General features: G+C 37.9%; 2 protein-coding genes across 2 annotated transcripts; both read left to right on the top strand.

The window, feature by feature from the left end:
* The first annotated feature begins 255 nt into the window (after window positions 1-255).
* On the top strand, window positions 256-16,600 carry LOC109051088 (protein unc-45 homolog A-like). The gene is given in 20 exon segments (XM_019068637.2): window positions 256-450; window positions 778-979; window positions 1,062-1,237; window positions 1,316-1,381; window positions 1,383-1,406; window positions 1,490-1,657; window positions 1,756-1,924; window positions 8,679-8,849; window positions 8,966-9,137; window positions 9,267-9,567; window positions 9,650-9,744; window positions 10,783-10,924; window positions 10,994-11,134; window positions 11,546-11,673; window positions 11,976-12,042; window positions 12,381-12,494; window positions 14,725-14,840; window positions 15,554-15,671; window positions 15,765-15,920; window positions 15,996-16,600. Coding segments are annotated over 19 exon segments (2,808 nt in total). The 5' UTR covers window positions 256-450; the 3' UTR covers window positions 16,278-16,600.
* Window positions 16,601-17,650: 1,050 nt separating this feature from the next.
* Window positions 17,651-19,051, top strand: LOC109051094 (GDP-D-glucose phosphorylase 1). The gene has a single exon (XM_019068645.2). The coding sequence runs from the start codon at window positions 17,771-17,773 to the stop codon at window positions 18,830-18,832; it is 1,062 nt and encodes a 353-aa protein (XP_018924190.1). The 5' UTR covers window positions 17,651-17,770; the 3' UTR covers window positions 18,833-19,051.
* The last annotated feature ends 2,284 nt before the right edge of the window (window positions 19,052-21,335 follow it).

The raw sequence follows: 21,335 nt of genomic DNA, 5'->3' as shown, positions 1-21,335 counted from the left end.
AACAGATACATAAAACGAATATTTAGAAATGTAGAGATCTAGAACAAGATATGTAGAAATGGAAAGCATGCTTTCAGCAGAGGTAAAGGCAGATATTAATGTTTTATTTTATTGCCGCTGTCAGTACAACGGAATTCAAATGAATAGATTCCTATGTTGGATGTTGCTGGACTTATTTGGTCAAGACGCGCAAATGAGGCGGAGTTTAGTCGAGTAGTCAAGGCTGTGCTCATGAATATTAATGAGGTAACTAGACGCTCGACCAGTAGAATTCGGCGGCGTCATCATCACGCATCGAAAGCAGGAAGCGTACAGTCGAGAACAGAAAAGCTGCACATTTTGAGAGCACTGGGAATGTTCTACGGCGTTATTAAAACAAGTAAAAACAGTTCAGATTGTATTAAAACCCCCTTTTTTAAAATCTGAAAAACGTAAACGACGCAGTGAAAGGTGAGTTGTATGTATGGTTAACATGCAACTTCACCATAGTTACTGTTACAGCTCTATACACAGATGTTATGAAACATGTATACGATGTAACACGTCATGCAATATGTTTGTATGTGTGTATTTCATGTATTTTGCGAACACATATCACATAATTCAGTTTCAGCACTTTTTGTGGACGGATTTTATTTTCTAATGCATTTCCACATTGAAATATAATTGCATAACTGCAAATTCAGTAGCCCCAGTCATGTTGCCATTAATCATCTATTCTATATAATGTCAGTTCTATTCTATCTACACATGTAATGTGTTTTTATCAATATGTAGATGTCCCAGGACTCCTCTACACTGAGAGAGGAAGGAAACAACCATTTTAAAGCCGGAGATGTGGAACAAGCTCTCATCTGCTACACCAAAGCTCTAAAGATCAGCGACTGTCGATCCGAGAATGCAGTTCTGTACCGCAACCGAGCAGCATGCTATCTTAAACTAGAAGACTTTACCAAAGCCGAGGCAGATGCCACCAAAGGTAAAAATGACCTCTAGTGTTTCACCTTCATCACCAACATCATGTTCATCGCTCTAACCGAGTCATGTTTCCCGTTCTCAAGCTTTGGACGTAGATCAAGGTGACATCAAGGCCCGATTTCGTCGAGCGCAGGCTCTGCAGAAGCTCGGATGGTTAGACCAGGCGTTTATGGATGCTCAGACATGTGCACAGCTGGAACCCAAGAATAAAGCTTTCCAGGACCTGCTCAGACAGCTAGGAGCACAGATCCAGCAGAAGGTAGGTTATGAATGGTGCTTAGCGTTACTATTACTATTTATGATCTGAAAATGAAGTCATTTTTGTGTTTATATACAGGCAGCACAGCTCTCCTCCACAGACTCACAAGTTCAACAGATGTTCAAACTCCTTCTGGACAGTTCCAGCTCCGATTTCAGACAGACAGAAGGTGGGGAAGGCCACCTTTTAACTTATTATAACTTTTAGCATACAGTCTGAGGTGTTCTGTGTTTGTCACTGTGTTTTAATCAGGCTGCTCAGAACCTGGTGGTGCTTTCACGCGAGGACGCAGGCGCTGAGCAGATCTTCAGGAATGATGGCGTCAAACTCCTCCAGAATCTTCTTGATTCCCAGCAGGAGGAACTGATCCTTTCTGCTCTCAGAACTCTGGTTGGCCTGTGCACCGGACACCAGTCAAGGGTGAGTAACTTCCCTTCACAATCAAGTTTGGAATGATGTTTAACCCAAAGGTTTCATATATGAAGCTTCTCAGTTTATGCATATTGTTTTGTTTGTAGACCATGGCCATTGTGAACGAGGTGGGCATGGACAGGTTGTGCGGCGTCATGGCTTCTGCTGCTTCCACCGTGTCTCTTTCGGCGTGCCATCTGCTCCAGGTGATGTTCGAGGCTCTTACGGAGGGCATGAAGAAAGAGATAAGAGGGAAAGATGAGGCCATACTGCCAGGTGAGACGCCACCCTTCACTTTGAGAGCTCATTCCAGCGACCTACTTTAAACCCATGACAAGACCAGAAATAATTTCCAGCAGAGAATTTCTGTTCTACTTCTTTAAGACTGGGGTTATGTCCAGTTTTCAAGACTTAAATTAAATAACGTGTTTATGGCCCACAGGGTTATCATAGTTTCACTAAAACTGCTGACCTGAAATAAAATAAACAATAAATTAAATTAAATAAAATATAAAAACTTTTTTTGTATGTAAATACTACATATATATATATATATATATATAAATTACTAAAACACAAAATTACTAACATTTTAACTAATATTAAAATGAAAATGGAAAATCACTAAATTTGGTGGATCAGGAACCCGACATGAATCACACAGATTTTGTGTCACCTTGAAGAGGTTAATTTTATGAAAATGACTGGCTTACAGTACATTATCACACTTACTACATGATTACTGAAATAAATAAAACATAAATGCATAAATAACACATGAATAAAATTTTTTTTAAATAAATGAATCATCTAAATAACAGTGAAATTGTGATGAAATATTGATTTGAGTTTTTTTGTTTTTATTGTATTATATGAGAAGAAATGGCGATATGAGAAACCTGCACAGCTTTGCAATCGGTATTCTTGGGAAAGCAAAACTGAAAAATTTTACTGCAGAATTCCACGATTAACCAATCAGAATGCAGTATTCCAGAATGCCCTGTTATGTGTGTGTGTGTGTGTGTGTGTGTGTGTGTGTGTGTGTGTGTGTGTGTATATTATATATATATAATATATATATATATATATATCGTTTTTTTTTTTTTATATATTTTTTCTTCATATTTCCTCCAGTCTGCAAACCTCAAAGTGTTTTTAAAACATAATATAAAACTAGAAGTGAAATTGTCAGAAATTGCTGTAATGACATATTACATATTAATAATATATTTACATATTATTGCTCTTTTGTTGGTTTTGATTGCTTCTGTTGTCCTCATTTGTAATTCGCTTTGGATAAAAGCGTCTGCTAAATACTAAATGTTAATGTAATAACACATGGGAAACATCTATTGATTATTGGTGTCTTGTTGAGTCGGGATACACATATTAAATATAATATGAAAACTGCATATCAATTTTGAAAATGCTTTGTATGTATTGCAGAAACCCTCCCGTGAGTTTGCGTTCCATGTTGCATCATCTAAATTGACATGCTTTCCTGCATCCAGGCGTGTCCAGAGCAGGGTTGGCCCGGATTTCCTGTAAAAACAAGCAGGTGTTCTTTTTTACCTTGTCTCGCAGTCTAATGAAGTTAATCACGTCAGCTTCCAGTCGGGCAGTGTCTTAGCGCGCGCCAGAAGGATTTACAGGATTAGGCCCTCCATCCGCAACTGGTAAACTAGCTCAACCAATAACCCGTCCCAAATGGAGAGCTGCCAGGAAAGCGGCTACATAAAACTGCGAAGCATACCCAGGCGAATCTAATGGAAAGAGGCTCTTGATGGAAGCCAAAACTAAACCTAGTTTTCAGAAAAACTAATGAAGAGGCATGATTGGTGAAGGTCATTTCTTCCATATTTACCCTCTTTGTGAACGTTGCCAGCAACACTGTGAAAACAAACCCCTCCCAGTGAACCGGTGCAGTTTAATGGTTTTCCTCCTTCCCGTCATCGACAAAACATTCATCTACTAACGCATAAATCAAAACAACGGGCCATGCCAATTAAGTAATCAGTTTAATTTACGCCCATTATTGCCAAGGCAAAAACACGGTAGGGAAAATTTGTCGAGATGTGGTCATATATTGGCAAAAAATATAATTTCCTTTCACGATTTTATCGATACGTTCTTTGGTGCATGGTTGGTGTTTTGGTCTGGAGGCGATTACTGCCGAGGTCTAATTTGTCCCTATTTTAAATAAAGCCTTACAAGGTAACAAAATATAAAAAAAACAAAAAAAAAGAATGAACAGATATGTAGGCCAAAGTGGTGAGAAGATAAAAAAATCTCTGTCCTTATTTGTATATTTCGTATTAAAAAATATAAGAACAGGAGATGCAAATTTACAAATACACATAATATACAATATAAAACAAGTTTTTTGTTGTCTTATTAACATTAAAGGGATAGTTCAACCCAAAAAAGTTTCTTTTGTAGAGGGTAATCTATATATATATATAGATTGTTCAACCAAAAAAAAAGTTATTTTGTAGAGTGATAGTTCAATATATAAATATATATATTACGACTACAGGGGATATACATGTGTGTGTTTGTTTATATATACCTTTTAAATATACACAGTACACACACACACACACACATATATTAGGACAGTGGCTTTTATATTTGGATGTGATTAATCTCTTTTGACAGCACTGATGTTTCGATATTTAAGAATTAATATTCATTAGAATGGAAAACTCAGTAATCCTAGTCAGTTACACAGCTCATTTGCATTTAAATTGGTCATGGCGCAACACCGCCGATCAACTGGTATCAGCCACCACTGGTCAAAAAACAAACTGTGAAAAACTGGATTTAAGCAACAGACAAAAGACTGTAGATTTATAATATCGCTTTTTTGCCCCTATTTTAACCAAAAAATGACATTAATATTAATATATATATATATATATATATATATATATATATATATACTATATATATATATAGATAGATAGAGAGATAGATCGATAGATAGATAGATAGATAGATAGATATATTTCAATAAAAATATGTGCATCTGAAACCGAATCACAACAATCATGACTGTTTGCAAAATAATAAAAAGATGTTTAAATAATACAGATATAGTACAATATAGATAGGCAAAACATTAACAAGCAAGGAAAGTGATCTTATGTGAAACTCAGCAGCTAGATCTCGCCCTTAAAGTCTGAACTGCCAGCAGAAACGGTTCACCTACTGTTCCAGGAAACATGCCTGAAATAATGGCCTCTTCTTGGGTGGGAGGTTATCAAGCACTGATTATCAGAGCCTTTAAAAGCCATAGTTCATCCATAAACCCGCTTCTTTGGCCGTAGACACACCCACTGATATCCACTGCGTGCTAGCCTGTGTCCTGCCGCATGGAGGCAGTTTACTCGTTGAACGCGCTGGATCCGATCTCATCCCCCCTCTAAAAACTGACCATTCCTGCTCCAGATCAGACTATATAAAGAGTGTTATCAGCTAGATCCGCAGGTTTATGAATCGCGTACTATGCGAGTGCAGCATGTAATACCTTGGCTCTGGGTCTATTTCTTCAAATACACGCGCGCGATCAAGCTACAGAAAACACCTCTGCTTGCGTTTCAAATCATTATACTGCCGTGCACTTCTAAGCGTTTTTTTTGGCACGGCTGACCTGTTAGTGGCATGGCTTTTAAACGAGATAGCAGTCACGGGACATGAAATATTTACCCGTTATTTCCTCCTGAAAGACGCCTGTGATCGTATGCTAGAGCTTGAGAACGGAGCAGAGCATTGTGGGAAGTGAAGTTTTCATCGGGGTGAGGCGCACTGGCTTCTGATTGGTTAGATTACTGTGGGGGTTAGTACGGTGCAAATGTATTATTAATCCAACCTGGGCTAGTTGTGTCACACTTTTTAGGTAAGTATTTCTCAGTGGTGTTTATATTTTTGAAAATCAATTCTGTACGAACAGATACATAAAACGAATATTTAGAAATGTAGAGATCTAGAACAAGATATGTAGAAATGGAAAGCATGCTTTCAGCAGAGTAAAGGCAGATATTAATGTTTTATTTTATTGCCGCTGTCAGTACAACGAATTCAAATGAATAGATTCCTATGTTGGATGTTGCTGGACTTATTTGGTCAAGACGCGCAAATGAGGCGGAGTTTAGTCGAGTAGTCAAGTGCTGTGCTCATGAATATTAAGATGAGGTAACTAGACGCTCGACCAGTAGAATTCGGCGGCGTCATCATCACGCATCGAAAGCAGGAAGCGTACAGGTCGAGAACAGAAAAGCTGCACATTTTGAGAGCACTGGGAATGTTCTACGGCGTTATTAAAACAAGTAAAAACAGTTCAGATTGTATTAAAACCCCCTTTTTTAAAATCTGAAAAAACGTAAACGACGCAGTGAAAGGTGAGTTGTAATGTATGGTTAACATGCAACTTCACCATAGTTACTGTTACAGCTCTATACACAGATGTTATAAACATGTATACTACGATGTAACACGTCCTGCAATAGGTTTGTATGTGTGTATTTCATGTATTTTGCGAACACATATCACATAATTCATTTTTCAGCACTTTTTGTGGACGGATTTTATTTTCTAATGCATTTCCACATGAAATATAATTGCATAACTGCAAATTCAGTAGCCCCAGTAATGTTGCCATTAATCATCTATTCTATATAATGTCAGTTCTATTCTATCATACACATGTAATGTGTTTTTTAATCAATATGTAGAGTGTCCAGGACGCCTCTACCACTGAGAGAGGAAGGAAACCAAACCATTTTAAAGCCGGAGATGTGGAACAAGCTCTCATCTGCTACACCAAAAGCTCTAAAGATCAGCGACTGTCCGATCCGAGAATGCAGTTCTGTACCGCAAACCGAGCAGCATGCTATCTTAAACTAGAAGACTTTCCAAAGCCGAGGCAGATGCCACCAAAGGTAAAAATGACCTCTAGTGTTTCACCTTCATCACCAACATCATGTTCATCGCTCTAACCGAGTCATGTTTCCCGTTCTCAAGCTTTGGACGTAGATCAAGGTGACATCAAGGCCCGATTTCGTCGAGCGCAGGCTCTGCAGAAGCTCGGATGGTTAGACCAGGCGTTTATGGGATGCTCAGACATGTGCACAGCTGGAACCCAAGAATAAAGCTTTCCAGGACCTGCTCAGACAGCTAGGAGCACAGATCCAGCAGAAGGTAGGTTATGAATGGTGCTTAGCGTCACTATTACTATTTATGATCTGAAAATGAAGTCATTTTTGTGTTTATATACAGGCAGCACAGCTCTCCTCCACAGACTCACAAGTTCAACAGATGTTCAAACTCCTTCTGGACAGTTCAGCTCCAATTTCAGACAGACAGAAGGTGGGGAAGGCCACCTTTTAACTTATTATAACTTTTAGCATACAGTCTGAGGTGTTCTGTGTTTGTCACTGTGTTTTAATCAGGCTGCTCAGAACCTGGTGGTGCTTTCACGCGAGGACGCAGGCGCTGAGCAGATCTTCAGGAATGATGGCGTCAAACTCCTCCAGAATCTTCTTGATTCCCAGCAGGAGGAACTGATCCTTTCTGCTCTCAGAACTCTGGTTGGCCTGTGCACCGGACACCAGTCAAGGGTGAGTAACTTCCCTTCACAATCAAGTTTATTATTTTAACCCAAAGGTTTCATATATGAAGCTTCTCAGTTTATGCATATTGTTTTGTTTGTAGACCATGGCCATTGTGAACGAGGTGGGCATGGACAGGTTGTGCGGCGTCATGGCTTCTGCTGCTTCCACGGGTGTCTCTTTTCGGCGTGCCATCTGCTCCAGGTGATGTTCGAGGCTCTTACGGAGGGCATGAAGAAAGAGATAAGAGGGAAAGATGAGGCCATACTGCCAGGTGAGACGCCACCCTTCACTTTGAGAGCTCATTCCAGCGACCTACTTTAAACCCATGACAAGACCAGAAATAATTTCCAGCAGAGAATTTCTGTTCTACTTCTTTAAGACTGGGTTATGTCAGTTTCAAGACTTAAATTAAATAAGTGTTTATGGCCACAGGGTTATCATAGTTCACTAAAACTGCTGACCTGAAATAAAATAAACAATAAATTAAATTAAATAAAATATAAAAACTTTTTTTGTATGTAAATACTACATATATATATATATATATATATATAAATTACTAAAACACAAAATTACTAACATTTTTAACTAATATTAAAATGAAAATGGAAAATCACTAAATTTGGTGGATCAGGAACCCGACATGAATCACACAGATTTTGTGTCACCTTGAAGAGGTTAATTTTTATGTGAAATGACTGGCTTACAGTACATTATCACACTTACTACATGATTACTGAAATAAAATAAAAACATAATGCATAAATAACACATGAATAAAATTTTTTTTAAATAAATGAATCATCTAAATAACAGTGAAATTGTGATGAAATATTGATTTGAGTTTTTTTGTTTTTATTGTATTATATGAGAAGAAATGGCGATATGAGAAACCTGCACAGCTTTGCAATCGGTATTCTTGGGAAAGCAAAACTGAAAAATTTACTGCAGAATTCCACGATTAACCAATCAGAATGCAGTATTCCAGAATGCCCGTTATGGTGTGTGTGTGGTGTGTGTGTGTGTGTGTGTGTGTGTGGTGTGTATATATATATATATATATATATATATATATATATATATATAATTTTTTTTTTTCTTCATATTTCCTCCAGTCTGCAAACCTCAAAGTGTTTTTAAAACATAATATAAAACTAGAAGTGAAATTGTCAGAAATTGCTGTAATGACATTATACATATTATAATATATATTTACATATTATTGCTCTTTTGTTGGTTTTGATTGCTTCTGTTGTCCTCATTTGTAATTCGCTTTGGATAAAAGCGTCTGCTAAATACTAAATGTTAATGTAATAACACATGGGAAACATCTATTGATATTGGTGTCTTGTTGAGTCATAAATATTAAATATAATTGAAACTGCATCAATTTTGAAAATGCTTTGTATGTATTGCAGAACCCTCCCGTGAGTTGCGTTCCATGTTGCATCATCTAATTGACATGCTTCCTGCATCCAGCGTGTCTGGAGCCGGACGTGACAGCGCCATCAACCTGCTAGTTAAACAGGTGCCGCGAAAATCCTTGAAAAACCCAGACAACTCTCTCACCCTGTGGGTCATCGACCAGGGTACGTCTATGATCTGCTCTCATTTGAGATTTAGTAGACATGTAGACATCACTGATGTTAAAAATCCTTGACACCTGAACAGGTCATTTGAGGTTTTGTTTTTTACTTTTCGTTAGGGCTGAAGAAGATTCTAGAAGTTGCAGGAACTGTACCCGAGGTCGAGGGTGGGCTGCCGCTCACAGACAACACTCCTATGAGCTGCTCCGTCCTACTTAATAAGCTTTATGATGACCTGAAGAGTGATAAAGAGAGGGAAAACTTCAACAAGCTCTGTGAGGAATATGTCCAGTAAGTTATATACAGGCAGAATTGTGAGAGACCATCTCAAAATTGTGAGATAAAAAGTCACTATTAACATTGCATGTTAGAAAAATAGTTACATTTTCTTTTCACTGTTCATTTTCATTTTTTCTACAGGCGTCACTTTGGCAGCTCAGATATGGAGAATAAACTACGAGCGATACAGACGGTTTCTGTTCTGCTGCAGGGTCCCAGTGATGTTGGAAATCGCACCCTGGAGCTGAGCGGTGTCATGGATGCTGTCATTTCCCTTTGTGCGTCTGAAAACATCACTCAGCAGCAGGTGGCAGTGGAGGCACTCATTCACGCCGCCGGCAAAGCCAAGAGAGCCTCCTTCATCACAGCCAATGGAGTCGCTCTGCTGAAAGACCTGTACAAGAAGAGCGAAAATGACCGAATACGTGTGCGAGCACTAGTGGTGAGTGTTTAAAGACATCTACATTTCAAGAAATGTATCTTTTGTTTTCCTGAATTCTGTATGTTCCCCGTGTGTTTTGTAGGGGTTGTGCAAACTTGGCTCCGCTGGGGGCACAGATTTCAGCATGAAGCAGTTTGCAGAAGGTTCAACTCTCAAACTCACCAAGCAGTGCAGGAAGTAAGTTTTGAGCTTTGCTAATAGCGTTGTAGTGATCAGTTTCACGAGAGCAACCACTCATTTTCCCTCAGCAGTGTAAAAAATCTAGAAGCTCCTGTCCTTTAAGACAAGGGTTTTCATACTGATGTCAGGGGGCTGAGAAAAAAGGTTTTTTTGGAGATCTCACAGTTAACAGATTAAATTAATATATTCATATGTTTAAAGATTATTTATAATAAAAAAACATGTATTAATGTATGTTTTTTAGTTATTATTTAGTGAATATTATGTAAGAAATTATTTTTATTTATTAATGCATTAATTTATTATTAGTTTAATATTTACTAGATAAAATATATGAATAAAAAATAATAAATGCATTATTTGATTTACTAATATTTATTATTAAAATGATGTCAGTGTGTTATATTATTGTTTTATATATTATATATATTGATATTACATTGTTACAAGATTATAGATATTTTACACATTATTTGTAAATTATTTTATGTATTCATTTATATATTATTTATTCATTTGTATTAGTATTAGTATTATTTAGTTATATTTATATACATTTTTGAAAATATATAATATTGTTTTATATTATATTTATGTTGATATTACATTAGTACATTGAAAATATAAAAGAAAAAATAAACATAAAATATAAGATTATGTAATGTCTGTCGATCTATTATACATCTTTATAATATCAGTATAAAATGTTTTGTAGACATGAAACATTACACATTATTTACACATCAAAATACATCGTTGCCTTGATATTTTAAGAAGGAGGTCTCTCACAAGAGGATCGTCATATTTGGGTAATTTTTAATTAAGACTAAGAATCTGCTCATGCTCATATGCACTCTCAGTAGCTTTTAAACCTATGCAGCTGTCTTCATTTTACCCTTTTAATTTTGCAGCTGCAGCAAAAGCAGTTTTTGAATGGTTGTGCATATGTAGAACAGACTCCTTTAGAGAAGCAGAGCGATCTATAATTGCAAAGATGTTTGTGCAGGTGGTCTTCAGCTGTCTTTTTTTTCCCAGGTGGCTCTGCAACGAAGCTCTTCCCCCAACATCCCGGCGATGGGCCATCGAGGGTCTGGCCTACCTCACGCTGGACGCCGATGTGAAAGAGGACCTGGTGGAGGATAAGAAAGCCCTTCAGGCCATGTTTGAGCTGGCTAAGGTATTGCCTTTCCCACATACTAATCTTTGGCATCTATGCATCTCCCTCATGTTCTCATTTTCTCTGCAGTCTGAAGACAAAACAGTGTTATATGCTGTTGGATCGACACTGGTTAACTGCACCAACAGCTATGATGTTGAGAAGCCAGACCCTCAGATGGTGGAACTAGCTAAATATGCTAAACAGCATGTACCTGAGGAGCATCCAAAGGTAATTATCTCAAATATGATGAACATGTTCACAGAAAATGAACACGCTGTCTATGTAATCTTATGTCATTTAAAACCCGTATCACTTTTATTTTCTGAAAAACACGAAAGACGATATTTAGCAGAGTGTTCACGCTGCTTTTTTCCATTTAATGAAAGCATACAGTGAACCGGGGCCATCAAGCTTCAGAAATCCCCATTAATGTAGTCCATACGACCTCTAAGTCTTCTGAAGCCATACTTTGGTGTAGAGTGCAAACAGACCAAATATAAAATTATGAATTGCTCTTTTCTGTCCTTTTGTTATGGAAAAAAAAAATCACAGGGGCTCTGAAACAACATGAGAGTGAATAAATGGCCAAAGTGTAATATTACACTGACTACAGTAATGTCTCATCATGTTTTCATTTAGGATGTCCAATCGTTTGTAGAGAAGAGGGTGGTGAAGCTCTTGGAGGCCGGGGTGGTGTCAGCGATGGTTTGTATGGTGAAACAAGAGAGTCCCGCCCTCACAGAGGCCTGCAGAGAGTGCATCGCCAGGTGCTTTCAGTTTGATCGTGTCTAGAAATATTCTGTCCACTATGAAGCACACTCAATTTGAAAAATTCTGGCCAGATTCGAAGGCTGCCACTGTAAAAGTAATTTATTTGCGCTCCAGTTTTGGCCCTTCCCCACTGCTGGCACAACTACTGTCCCAAACTCAGATTAAGCCTTGGATCAATTTGTTCCATCAGGGGAGATTGTTTGAAAATGGATTTCAGTGTGCAAAATGGTTATTCTCGGTCCAAGGAAATGGCCCTTTTATCAGATCAAATAAGCGTCTCTTTTTCTCTTCCTGACAGGGTGATTTTGGCTCTGGTGGAGAGACAGGAGGACAGAGGGTTAGTTGTGGCACAAGGAGGAGGAAAAGTAAGTATATTCTTTCATCTCGCCTGTAGAGTTTTAGGTCCAGAATGAGAACATTTTACGCCGTTATGTTAATGTACACTAGCATTCAAACGTTTGTGGATGGTAAGATTATTTAATGTTTTTGACTAGTCACAGCACTTATATTGTTGGCCTTTTATTAGTTTGATTGCTTCTATTGTCATCATCTGTTAGTCACATTGGATAAAAACGTCTGCTAAATGATGCTAAATGTCTTAAGTGTCAGTTTTGATCATTTTAATGCATCCTTGCTGATGACACCAGTGACACCAAACCTTTCAACGATGGCATGTGACAGTTTTCTTACTTGCTTGATGCAGGCCTTGCTACCACTAGTTTCTGAGAGCACAGATCGGGGGAAGTTCAAAGCAGCGCAAGCTCTGGCCAAGATCACCATCACATCCAACCCTGAGATTGCATTTCCAGGCGAGAGGGTATGTCAGCACCTTCTTTCACCATTCTCACTGATTGCAGCAGAGTCGGCGTCAGAGCAGATCTACTGGAGGGGCATTGGATCATCGGCGGGGGGGCACTGTCGTTTGATAAATATTTTTTTGACGCATTGGCAACATCATAGTAGCATGGGAATCCAGACCTAAATCTGAAAGATCTATATAGAATGACAATGAAAGATTTAAGGCCCGTTCACACAAAGAACGATGACTATAAAGATAACGATATTAGCGTCCACACCAGCGAACGATATCTTCTGTTTATTCTAAGCGCACGCTCGTCTGGCGCTTTAAATTCTCGAGCGCGTTACAACAGGATGGATTCTGATTGGCTGTAAATTTTTTATCGTTCATCAGCTGGAAAAAAAATCGTTTTGAAAGTGATTCCAACGATATCGTTTTTCTTTGTCTTTATCGTTATAGTTGTGGTGTGGGACGCTGCTGTTCTTTAATACTGAAAACGATTTTTAGAAACTATATCTTTATCGTTATCTTTATAGTTATCGTCCTTGGTGTGAACGGGCCTTTAGACTTGGGGTTTTATCTAAAAGAGGAACAGAAGACAGCGCTGAAATTTGCTGTTTTGCCGACCGGATACGGTTCCAATGATCTATATAGAATGACATTCTACCCTATAATGTTAGCTCCAATGATCTATCTATATAGAATGTCATTATATTTTTGTTTTTTTTTTTTTTTTTTTTTTTTTTTTTTTTATACCTGTCTTGATTCCTAACACACAACAGATGACGATTGTTAGGTTAAACGTTCAGAATACGATTCAATATAAGGTTAGTATAGCCTAGTTCAGCACGTCAGCGAATGGACAGCGACTCATTCTTCTCGCGTTCTATGAGTTCAGTAGCCTACATTTTTGGGAAAATGTACATTTTGGGAAAACGCGCGAGGAATTGCGGCTAACGTTTATAACCTTGCACGTAGAGAGCGCTTTTAAGAGCTAATAGGCTAGGCTACATCGAGGGAAAACCCGGCCCAGAACAGATAGCCTAAACAACAGAACAGGACAGAAAATAATAATATAAATATAATATAGGCTAAATAAAAAACATAAAATAGGCCTACAATGAATAGCTATATATTTTTTTATACTTAAATAATTGACAAATTACGACGACAAAAATAAAACACTGAATCAGTTTGAAGCTTTGAAAAACCGGCAAAAAAAAAATGTCCCCATCAGACAAAGTTTTTTCGTATAGATGTTTCTGAAAACTTAAGGCTTTTTTCTTAATAAAACGAGTTGGACATCATGACACAAATGTCTGCGTATGGACCAACAGAAGACTAAAAATTCGCCTGCAGAGAATAAGGATGTCACAACAATAATGAGCCACTCACACAGGGTATAAGGTTTAACTGATTTTGTAGTTTTTGATTTGCGTAGAATGCAAATTCTGTAGAACTTGAGAAATAGATAAAAGAAAAAAAAAATACAGGAAATGGAAAAAAATAAAATACAGAAAATACAAAGTGTGCTTCAACAAATAAAATAATTTTCTTTAAACACCGTTTTTTTTCTTAGGGTTTTCAAGGACTTTAAATACTCTAAAGGACTCATTTTCTAAACAAAATAAATAAAGGACAAAAATAAATGTATTTTCTGCTATTACTTTATGCTAATACTTGGTTTTAACCTGGGTTACACACCTCCCAACAGTTTATGCACGCACCAAGCGGAAATGACATAAGCCCGTATATCTTTACAGACAGCCAAGTATTAAAACACAAATGCAGTTAGAACCCACAAACATTCATCAACAATTCACCGGTTTTTTTTTTTTTTTTTTTTTTTTTTAATTAGCTGCTATACAACTGTCTATAATATAGACGGACAAACTGTTCTTCAACTTGAAATGGATTTGCGCGCGGCGCGCTGCAAATCAAATGTAACAAGTTTACTCGGCGACCAATAAGCATTCACCATGACGAAGCCTAGTAACGTGCCATGAGCAACCAAAAATTATGCATTTTCACCATTCTTTTTATTTTATTTACTTTAAGTTACAGTTTGAACATTTAATATTAAAATAATAACTAAAAGGGATTTTTTTTTGGGCCACGCCATGGCCTGTAGGAGGGGCATCAATGACCGCTAGGGGGGGCACGGCCCTCGAATGCCCCACCACAGCGCCGGCACTGGATTGCAGTCAGGAATTTACTGTCTAATGTCACGCTTTGTGTGATTGTGTAGGTCTATGAGGTGGTGAGACCCCTGGTCAGTCTTTTGGCACTTGACTGCACGATGCTGCAGAACTTTGAGGCTCTGATGGCCCTCACCAACCTGGCTGGCATCAGTGAGAGACTCAGGTTAGCTATCACCAACTAAAACAAATCTAATCATGAGTTTCACGGAACACTTCACCCAAAAATGAAAATTTGCTAATAATGTACTAAGCCTCAGGCCATCCTAGATGAAGATGAGTTTGTTTTATTTACAGATTCTGAGAAATTTAGCATTACATCACTTGCTCATCAGTGGATCCTCTGCAGTGAATGGGTGCCGTCAGAATGAGAGTTGATAAAAACATCAAAATAATCCACACCACTCCAGTCCATCAGTTAATGTATTGTGAAGTGAAAAGCTGCATGTTTGTAAGAAACAAATCCATCGAGACATTTTTAACTTAAAACCATTTCTTCTGGCTAAAATATGAGTCCTCCATAAATAATATTGTTTTCTCCACTGAATTTAAATTTAAACTTAAAATTTTATTACAAGCACACAGCTTTTCGCTTCACAAGATGTTAGTTGATAGACTGGATTGGTGTGGATTATTTGTGGATTATTGTGATGTTTCCATCAGCTGTTTGGACTCTCATTCTGACGGCACCCATTCACATTGATGAGCAAGTGATGTGATGCTAAATTTCTCCAAATCAGTTCTGATGAAGAAATAAACTCATCTATATATTGGAAGATCAGAGAGTGAGTGAATTTTCAGCAAATTTTAATTTTAGGTGAACTATTACATTATGCAACAGAACAACCCAACCATCAAAACCGCATTTCAATCCCACAGGCAGAAGATCATTAAGGAGAAAGCCGTGCCTAAAATAGAGGGCTTCATGTTTGAGGATCACGACATGGTCCGTGCTGCTGCCACAGAGTGCATGTGCAATCTTGCCTTAAGCACTGAGGTTTGTCACATGACAGTATGCCGTTTTAGACCTGACTTTGATCTAACTCCTTTCTGAAAAAGAATGATTTAGTGGTTTTCTTTGATGCATCAGGTGCAGAAGCTTTACCTGGCTACAGACAGTGACCGTCTCAAGTTGCTGGTGCTCTACAGTGGTGAAGATGATGAGCGGCTGAGGAAGGCCGCGTCAGGCACACTGGCCGTGCTGACCGGAGAGATGCCCGAGCTGTGTACATGTATTCCTGGCACAGTGAGTACCGATTTGAGTCTTACAAGATTAAGAAATTCTCACATTCTTGATCTCAGTCCTCTTACTTTTCTGTAGACGAGCCACTGGCTGGAGATCTTCCAGGCTCTGCTGCTCAGCGAAAATCAGGACCTGCGGCATCGTGGGGTGGTTATCATAATGAACCTCATGCAGGCCGACAAAAGCCTAGCTGAGAAACTGATGGAGAGTGAGGCACTGGAGATCCTTTCTGTCCTGGCTAAAGGAGACAATCCCAACCAGGCCTCCATTCAGAAAGCCGCCCAGCGCTGCTTGGATCTGGCCATTGAGTACGGGCTCATTCGGAGCAATGAGAGCGGAGTTAATGGTAATATCATATAATGCAGTATTGGAAGGGGGAGTAGGGTTGAAGCCTTATGTCCGCTATTGATTAAAACGTAGCACACATTTCATACTGTTTACAGAGAGCAAATATTACGTTTATTCACTTTGATTTCATGATGTGCATTCATTTTATTTTACATGCACATTCCAAAGATATATATGATTATTCATTCCCTTTAGATGTGTGATGAGCACACACTGAAAATATTGATCTTATGTTATTTATTTGTTTGATATCACATCACCATGTATATTCAGGTCTTAATTGTTGAATGTGAAATTATGTATTCTGATTTTATATAAACACTAGTTTTGTTTCAGGTTCGGTGGTCTTTTTTTATTCTTGTTTTTGTTTTTAACAGATTAAGTAGATTTGGTTGGGTTTAATAATGATGACTTTCCACCTAAGCTTTCCAAGCAACTACCAAGCATTTAAAAAAAAAAAAAAAACTAAATATTTTTTTGCACCTTTGCCTCTTACATGAGAATTGGTGTGCATGTTTCAAAGGTTTTTCTAGTGAAGTTTTGCTCATATATTACACCTACTATTTCGTTTTTCAGAATAGGTGAAAATCTTCATTTTTACATTTTTTTTTTTGATATTGCTGATAATTGAGAGGGGTGTCTAAAAATATATATTTTTTAATTTACATAAAACATTTTTATTAAATATTTTGTTGAATAGAGAGAAAATATTTTAACTTTAACTTATAACTGCTTATTAAACCATTAAAAACCTGACATTTCAGTGAGTTAACTTTTGATGTAATATGCAAATATGTTCATATTTAACAATGATTATCTGCATACACTACAGTTTAAAAGTTTGAGGTTCATAACATTTTTAATGTTTTTTTTTTAAGTCTCATATTTACAAAGGCAGAATTCAGTTGATAAATACAGCAAACACAGTAAGATTGTGATATATTATAGGAATTTAAAGTATTACTGTTTGAATAGATTTTAAATGAATTTTCTGCATCATTACTCCAGTCTCGCACTGTCAGAAATCATTCTAATATGCTGATTTTCTGCTCAAGAAATATCCATTTAAACTTATTATTATCATTGTTGATGAAAACGGTTCTGTTTAATATTTTTGTGATCATTTTTTTCAGGATTCTTTGATGAACAAAGTTCGTTTTTATTTGAAATAAAATTAAAAAAAATTTTTTTGTAAAATAAAGGTATTTATTGTCACTCTTGGTTGCTTTAATGCGTGCTTGCTTAATAAAGGTAATACAAAAAAAACCTGACCTAAACATTCGAAAGCAAGCAAAACAAAAATAGAACTACAAATCGCGTTGAAACAAACGGCACGATCCCTCTCTCTTTCCATAGAAGCCAACCGCACGTCACATGACTTTCCGTGACCAATCAGACACGTTCAATGCGTGGCGTGCCGACACAAGTATGAGCTGCAGTATCATTCTCGTAAATGTTGGCGTTATTTGAATGAAAAGACAGCGTGTATATAATGTAACAAAACTATGGCTGATTCTTCTTTTTTCACCTACACTAACAAGGACTTTATAAATGATGTTTGTTCTGGCCAGCAGACCAGGTCGAGATTTGACATTGCGTTGCGCTCCCGATGGACTGAGAAGAGGAACGCCGGGTTGTTCCGGTACCATCTGGACGATCTGGAGACGCGCGTGCTCCCCGGTCCGTGTGGCTACATCGCTCAGCTGAACATCATGAGAGGCATCGAGAGACGAAAACCTCAAGAGATCCTGAGCGTCCGGCAGAACTTTGACCCGAAGCAGTTCAATTTCAACAAGATCAACCCGAAAGAGCTGCTGTTTGAATTACTGAAAGAGAGCGAAAGCTCGTGCGAAGCCATATGCCATCAAAATGGTTCAAAAAAGAAGTGCAAAGTCATCATAAACGTAAGTCCGTTAGAATTCGGGCACTGTTTGCTCGTACCAGAACCGGACACGTGTCACCCTCAGATACTGACACCTTTGGCGGTTCAGATGGGGATAGAAACGGTTCTGCTGAGCGCTGATCCGGGATTCAGAGTTGGTTTCAACAGCCTGGGTGGTTTTGCTTCAGTCAACCATCTCCATCTTCACGGCTACTACCTAAACCACCAACTGAGGATTGAAACCTCCCCAGTAGAACCCATCCTGCCTAAAAAGAACTTGTATCGCCTTCTGGACTTCCCAGTAGGCTTTCTGTTCTACACCCAGGGTCCAAACCTGGATTTGACAGTCAATGCAGTTTGCGGTCTCACTGATGCTATGGTTGACAGGAACATCGCACACAACATCTTCATCACTCGAGGTTGCCCTCCACAGAGGGAGCGTGACCCGTCTTCTTCCCGAAACGGGGTGAGGGTTATCGTATGGCCCCGGCTGTCCTGTTTTGGGGCCAAAGAAGAGTCGGCCTTCAACGTTGCCCTGTGTGAGCTCGCCGGACACCTTCCCTTCAAAAACAGAGAAGACTATGAGACCGTCACTGAGGAGGGGGTCCAAGACATAATCCGGAAATATCTGCTGCCCCAAGAAGAGTTCAGTGAATTGCAAAAGCATGTCATGAAATGTTTATAGATGGTACTTTATTTATTTTTTCTTTCTTTCTCTTGAAGGTACAAATGAAGTACATAATTGTATTTCATGTGGTGTAAAGATTGTATGATTTTTTTTTTTTATGTTGTGCAAAATATTTTAAATGTTATGTAAAAATAGCATTTTATTTAAAAAATACAATTATATTATATCTACTGTTTTAAAAAATATTACAATAATACAGAAAGTTGTGTGCTGTTATATGACCTTTGCATGTTTAATTTAATGACAGACATCCTGTTTTTTGGCAATAAAAAAAACTTATTGTAGCAAAACCATGGTTAATTTGTGGTCACCATGGTTTAATTATATATAAAACTATATATAATTTGAGAAAATTTAGGTTTTTATATTTTATTATAACAAATAAGAACACAAATATTAAAGATATTTAAATGTAAATTATTTAAACATACAAAATAAATTAATAAAATTACTATTTAAATGAAAATAATAAACATTATACATATTAGAGAAGGTTATATTATTATATTATATTAAACACAGTCATAGGAGACACATAATACTAAGGATCACTTAACATTCATGCAAATTCTCAATGGCAATTTATATATATATATATATATATAGGCCTTTTTGTGTGTTAAAATGTGTTAATATTCGACAGATCAAATAATGAGTCAAAAGACTGTTAAAGGGATACTCCATCCCAAAATGAAAATTTTGTCATTAATCACTTACCCCCATGTCATTCCAAACCCGTAAAAGCTCTGTTTCGTCTTCGAAACACAATTTAAGATATTTTGGATGAAAACAGGGAGGCCTGTGACTGTCCCATAGACTGCCAAGTAAATACAGTGTCAAGGTCCATAAAAGGTATGAAAGTCGTCGTCAGAATACTCCACCTGCCATCAGACGTGCAATCTGGGTATATGAAGTGACGGGAACACTTTTTGTAGCGAAGAAAACAAAAATAACGACTTTTATTCAACAATTCCTTTGTCAACAGTCTCCTCTCTGTCTCTCTGCATCTCACCGTATGCTCTTCTGTATCATCCCTACCACAAGGATGCGATTTTCTTTCAAATCAAAGCTAAATACACATAGAAACAGCGCATCCTTGTGGTGTGGATGATACAGAAGAGCATACGGTGATATGGAGAGAGACAGAGGAGACTGTTGACAAAGGAATTGTTGAATAAAGTCGTTATTTTTGTTTTGTTCGCTTACAGAGAGTGTTCCCGTCGCTTCATATAACACAGATTGCACATCTGATGGCAGATGGAGTATTCTGACGACGACTTTCATACCTTTTATGGACCTTGACACTGTTATTTACTTTGCTGTCTATGGGACAGTCACAGGCCTCCCGGTTTTCATCCAAAATATCTTAAATTGTTTTCTGAAGACGAACGGAGCTTTTACGGGTTTGGAACGACGTGTGATTAATGGGTAATTTTAGGGGTGGAGTATCCCTGCTTTTACAGGTTTGGAATGACATGGGGGTAAGTGCCTTTAAATCATCTCACTGAAAAGGGAAAGTCAGGTCAAGTGCATTGCATTGTGGAATATAGTATCCCAGGCAGTAAGCTGTGTTGAATGTTGTATTTGACCACAGAAGTTGCATGCTTGCATAGACTCAATACTTGAAATCATTCTCTATGGCTCCCTCTGGTGGCTTGTGAGGGTGAAACGCGGTTAAAATACCACATTGGGAATAGTGATGATTTGATTTTGGGAATAAAATACTCACTTACAAACATTTGTTTAATAGGCTACATTAATGTTTCATGAATTAAATTGTTTCATACAGTTGAAACTCGTTTCTTCAATACTTAACTGAATGAATTATAAAATAGCATCTAAATGAATTCATTTGCTGTGTTTCAGTGCTTTAAACATGATTTCTGATTATATCACGGTCCCATTACACAATGTTCCAGCCCAAACAAACAGCCTGACGTCTGAACTGTGTGTAGTTGCAGTATTTCGGGAAGTGGACACTGTTAGTCTGAACCAGTTCTTGATCAGATTGTGATGAACAAGGCAGATTCTGCTGTACATCTGATTCTGAAATGCACGTCTTTGTACTCCTGACAGACCTGTTTACAGCTCAATGGAAAAACCCTTCCACGTGTCGAATCAAAACCACACGCCTGAGAGGATCCAACCAGACAACTTAAAACAATCCTGGCGTCGTTTAAACACTCTCTGTGGCCTCCAATATTAATTCCAGGTGATGGCTGCTGTAACTAACACTAAACCGGTCTGAAGAGACCTGTGTCATCTGTTTCACAACACAACAAGAACCCTGCTGTCTATCTTGTGTATGGATACTTTATCTGCCATCTAACCCCACAAACACTCTTGAGGGCGTCTAGATGATACATTTTTCCTTTTAACTTTACTGAACTGTCTAGTTGCTTTGAGGTTTGACTTGACTAGGGGCAAAACACTGACCTGATGCCAGTCAAAGGGGCAGTGATGATGTCTAAACATTCCAGGTGCAAATAAGGGTTTGGTG

The sequence above is a fragment of the Cyprinus carpio genome, chromosome A25 (assembly GCF_018340385.1).
Source record: "Cyprinus carpio isolate SPL01 chromosome A25, ASM1834038v1, whole genome shotgun sequence".
Lineage (NCBI taxonomy): Eukaryota > Metazoa > Chordata > Actinopteri > Cypriniformes > Cyprinidae > Cyprinus > Cyprinus carpio.
The sequence above is the reverse complement of the archived record's forward strand: the minus strand, read 5'-3'. Positions and strand labels throughout refer to the sequence as shown.

Bases quoted from the DNA above. Each gene is read 5' to 3' on its own strand.
- LOC109051094 (XM_019068645.2), top strand. From the start codon at position 17,771: ATGGCTGATTCTTCTTTTTTCACCTACACTAACAAGGACTTTATAAAT.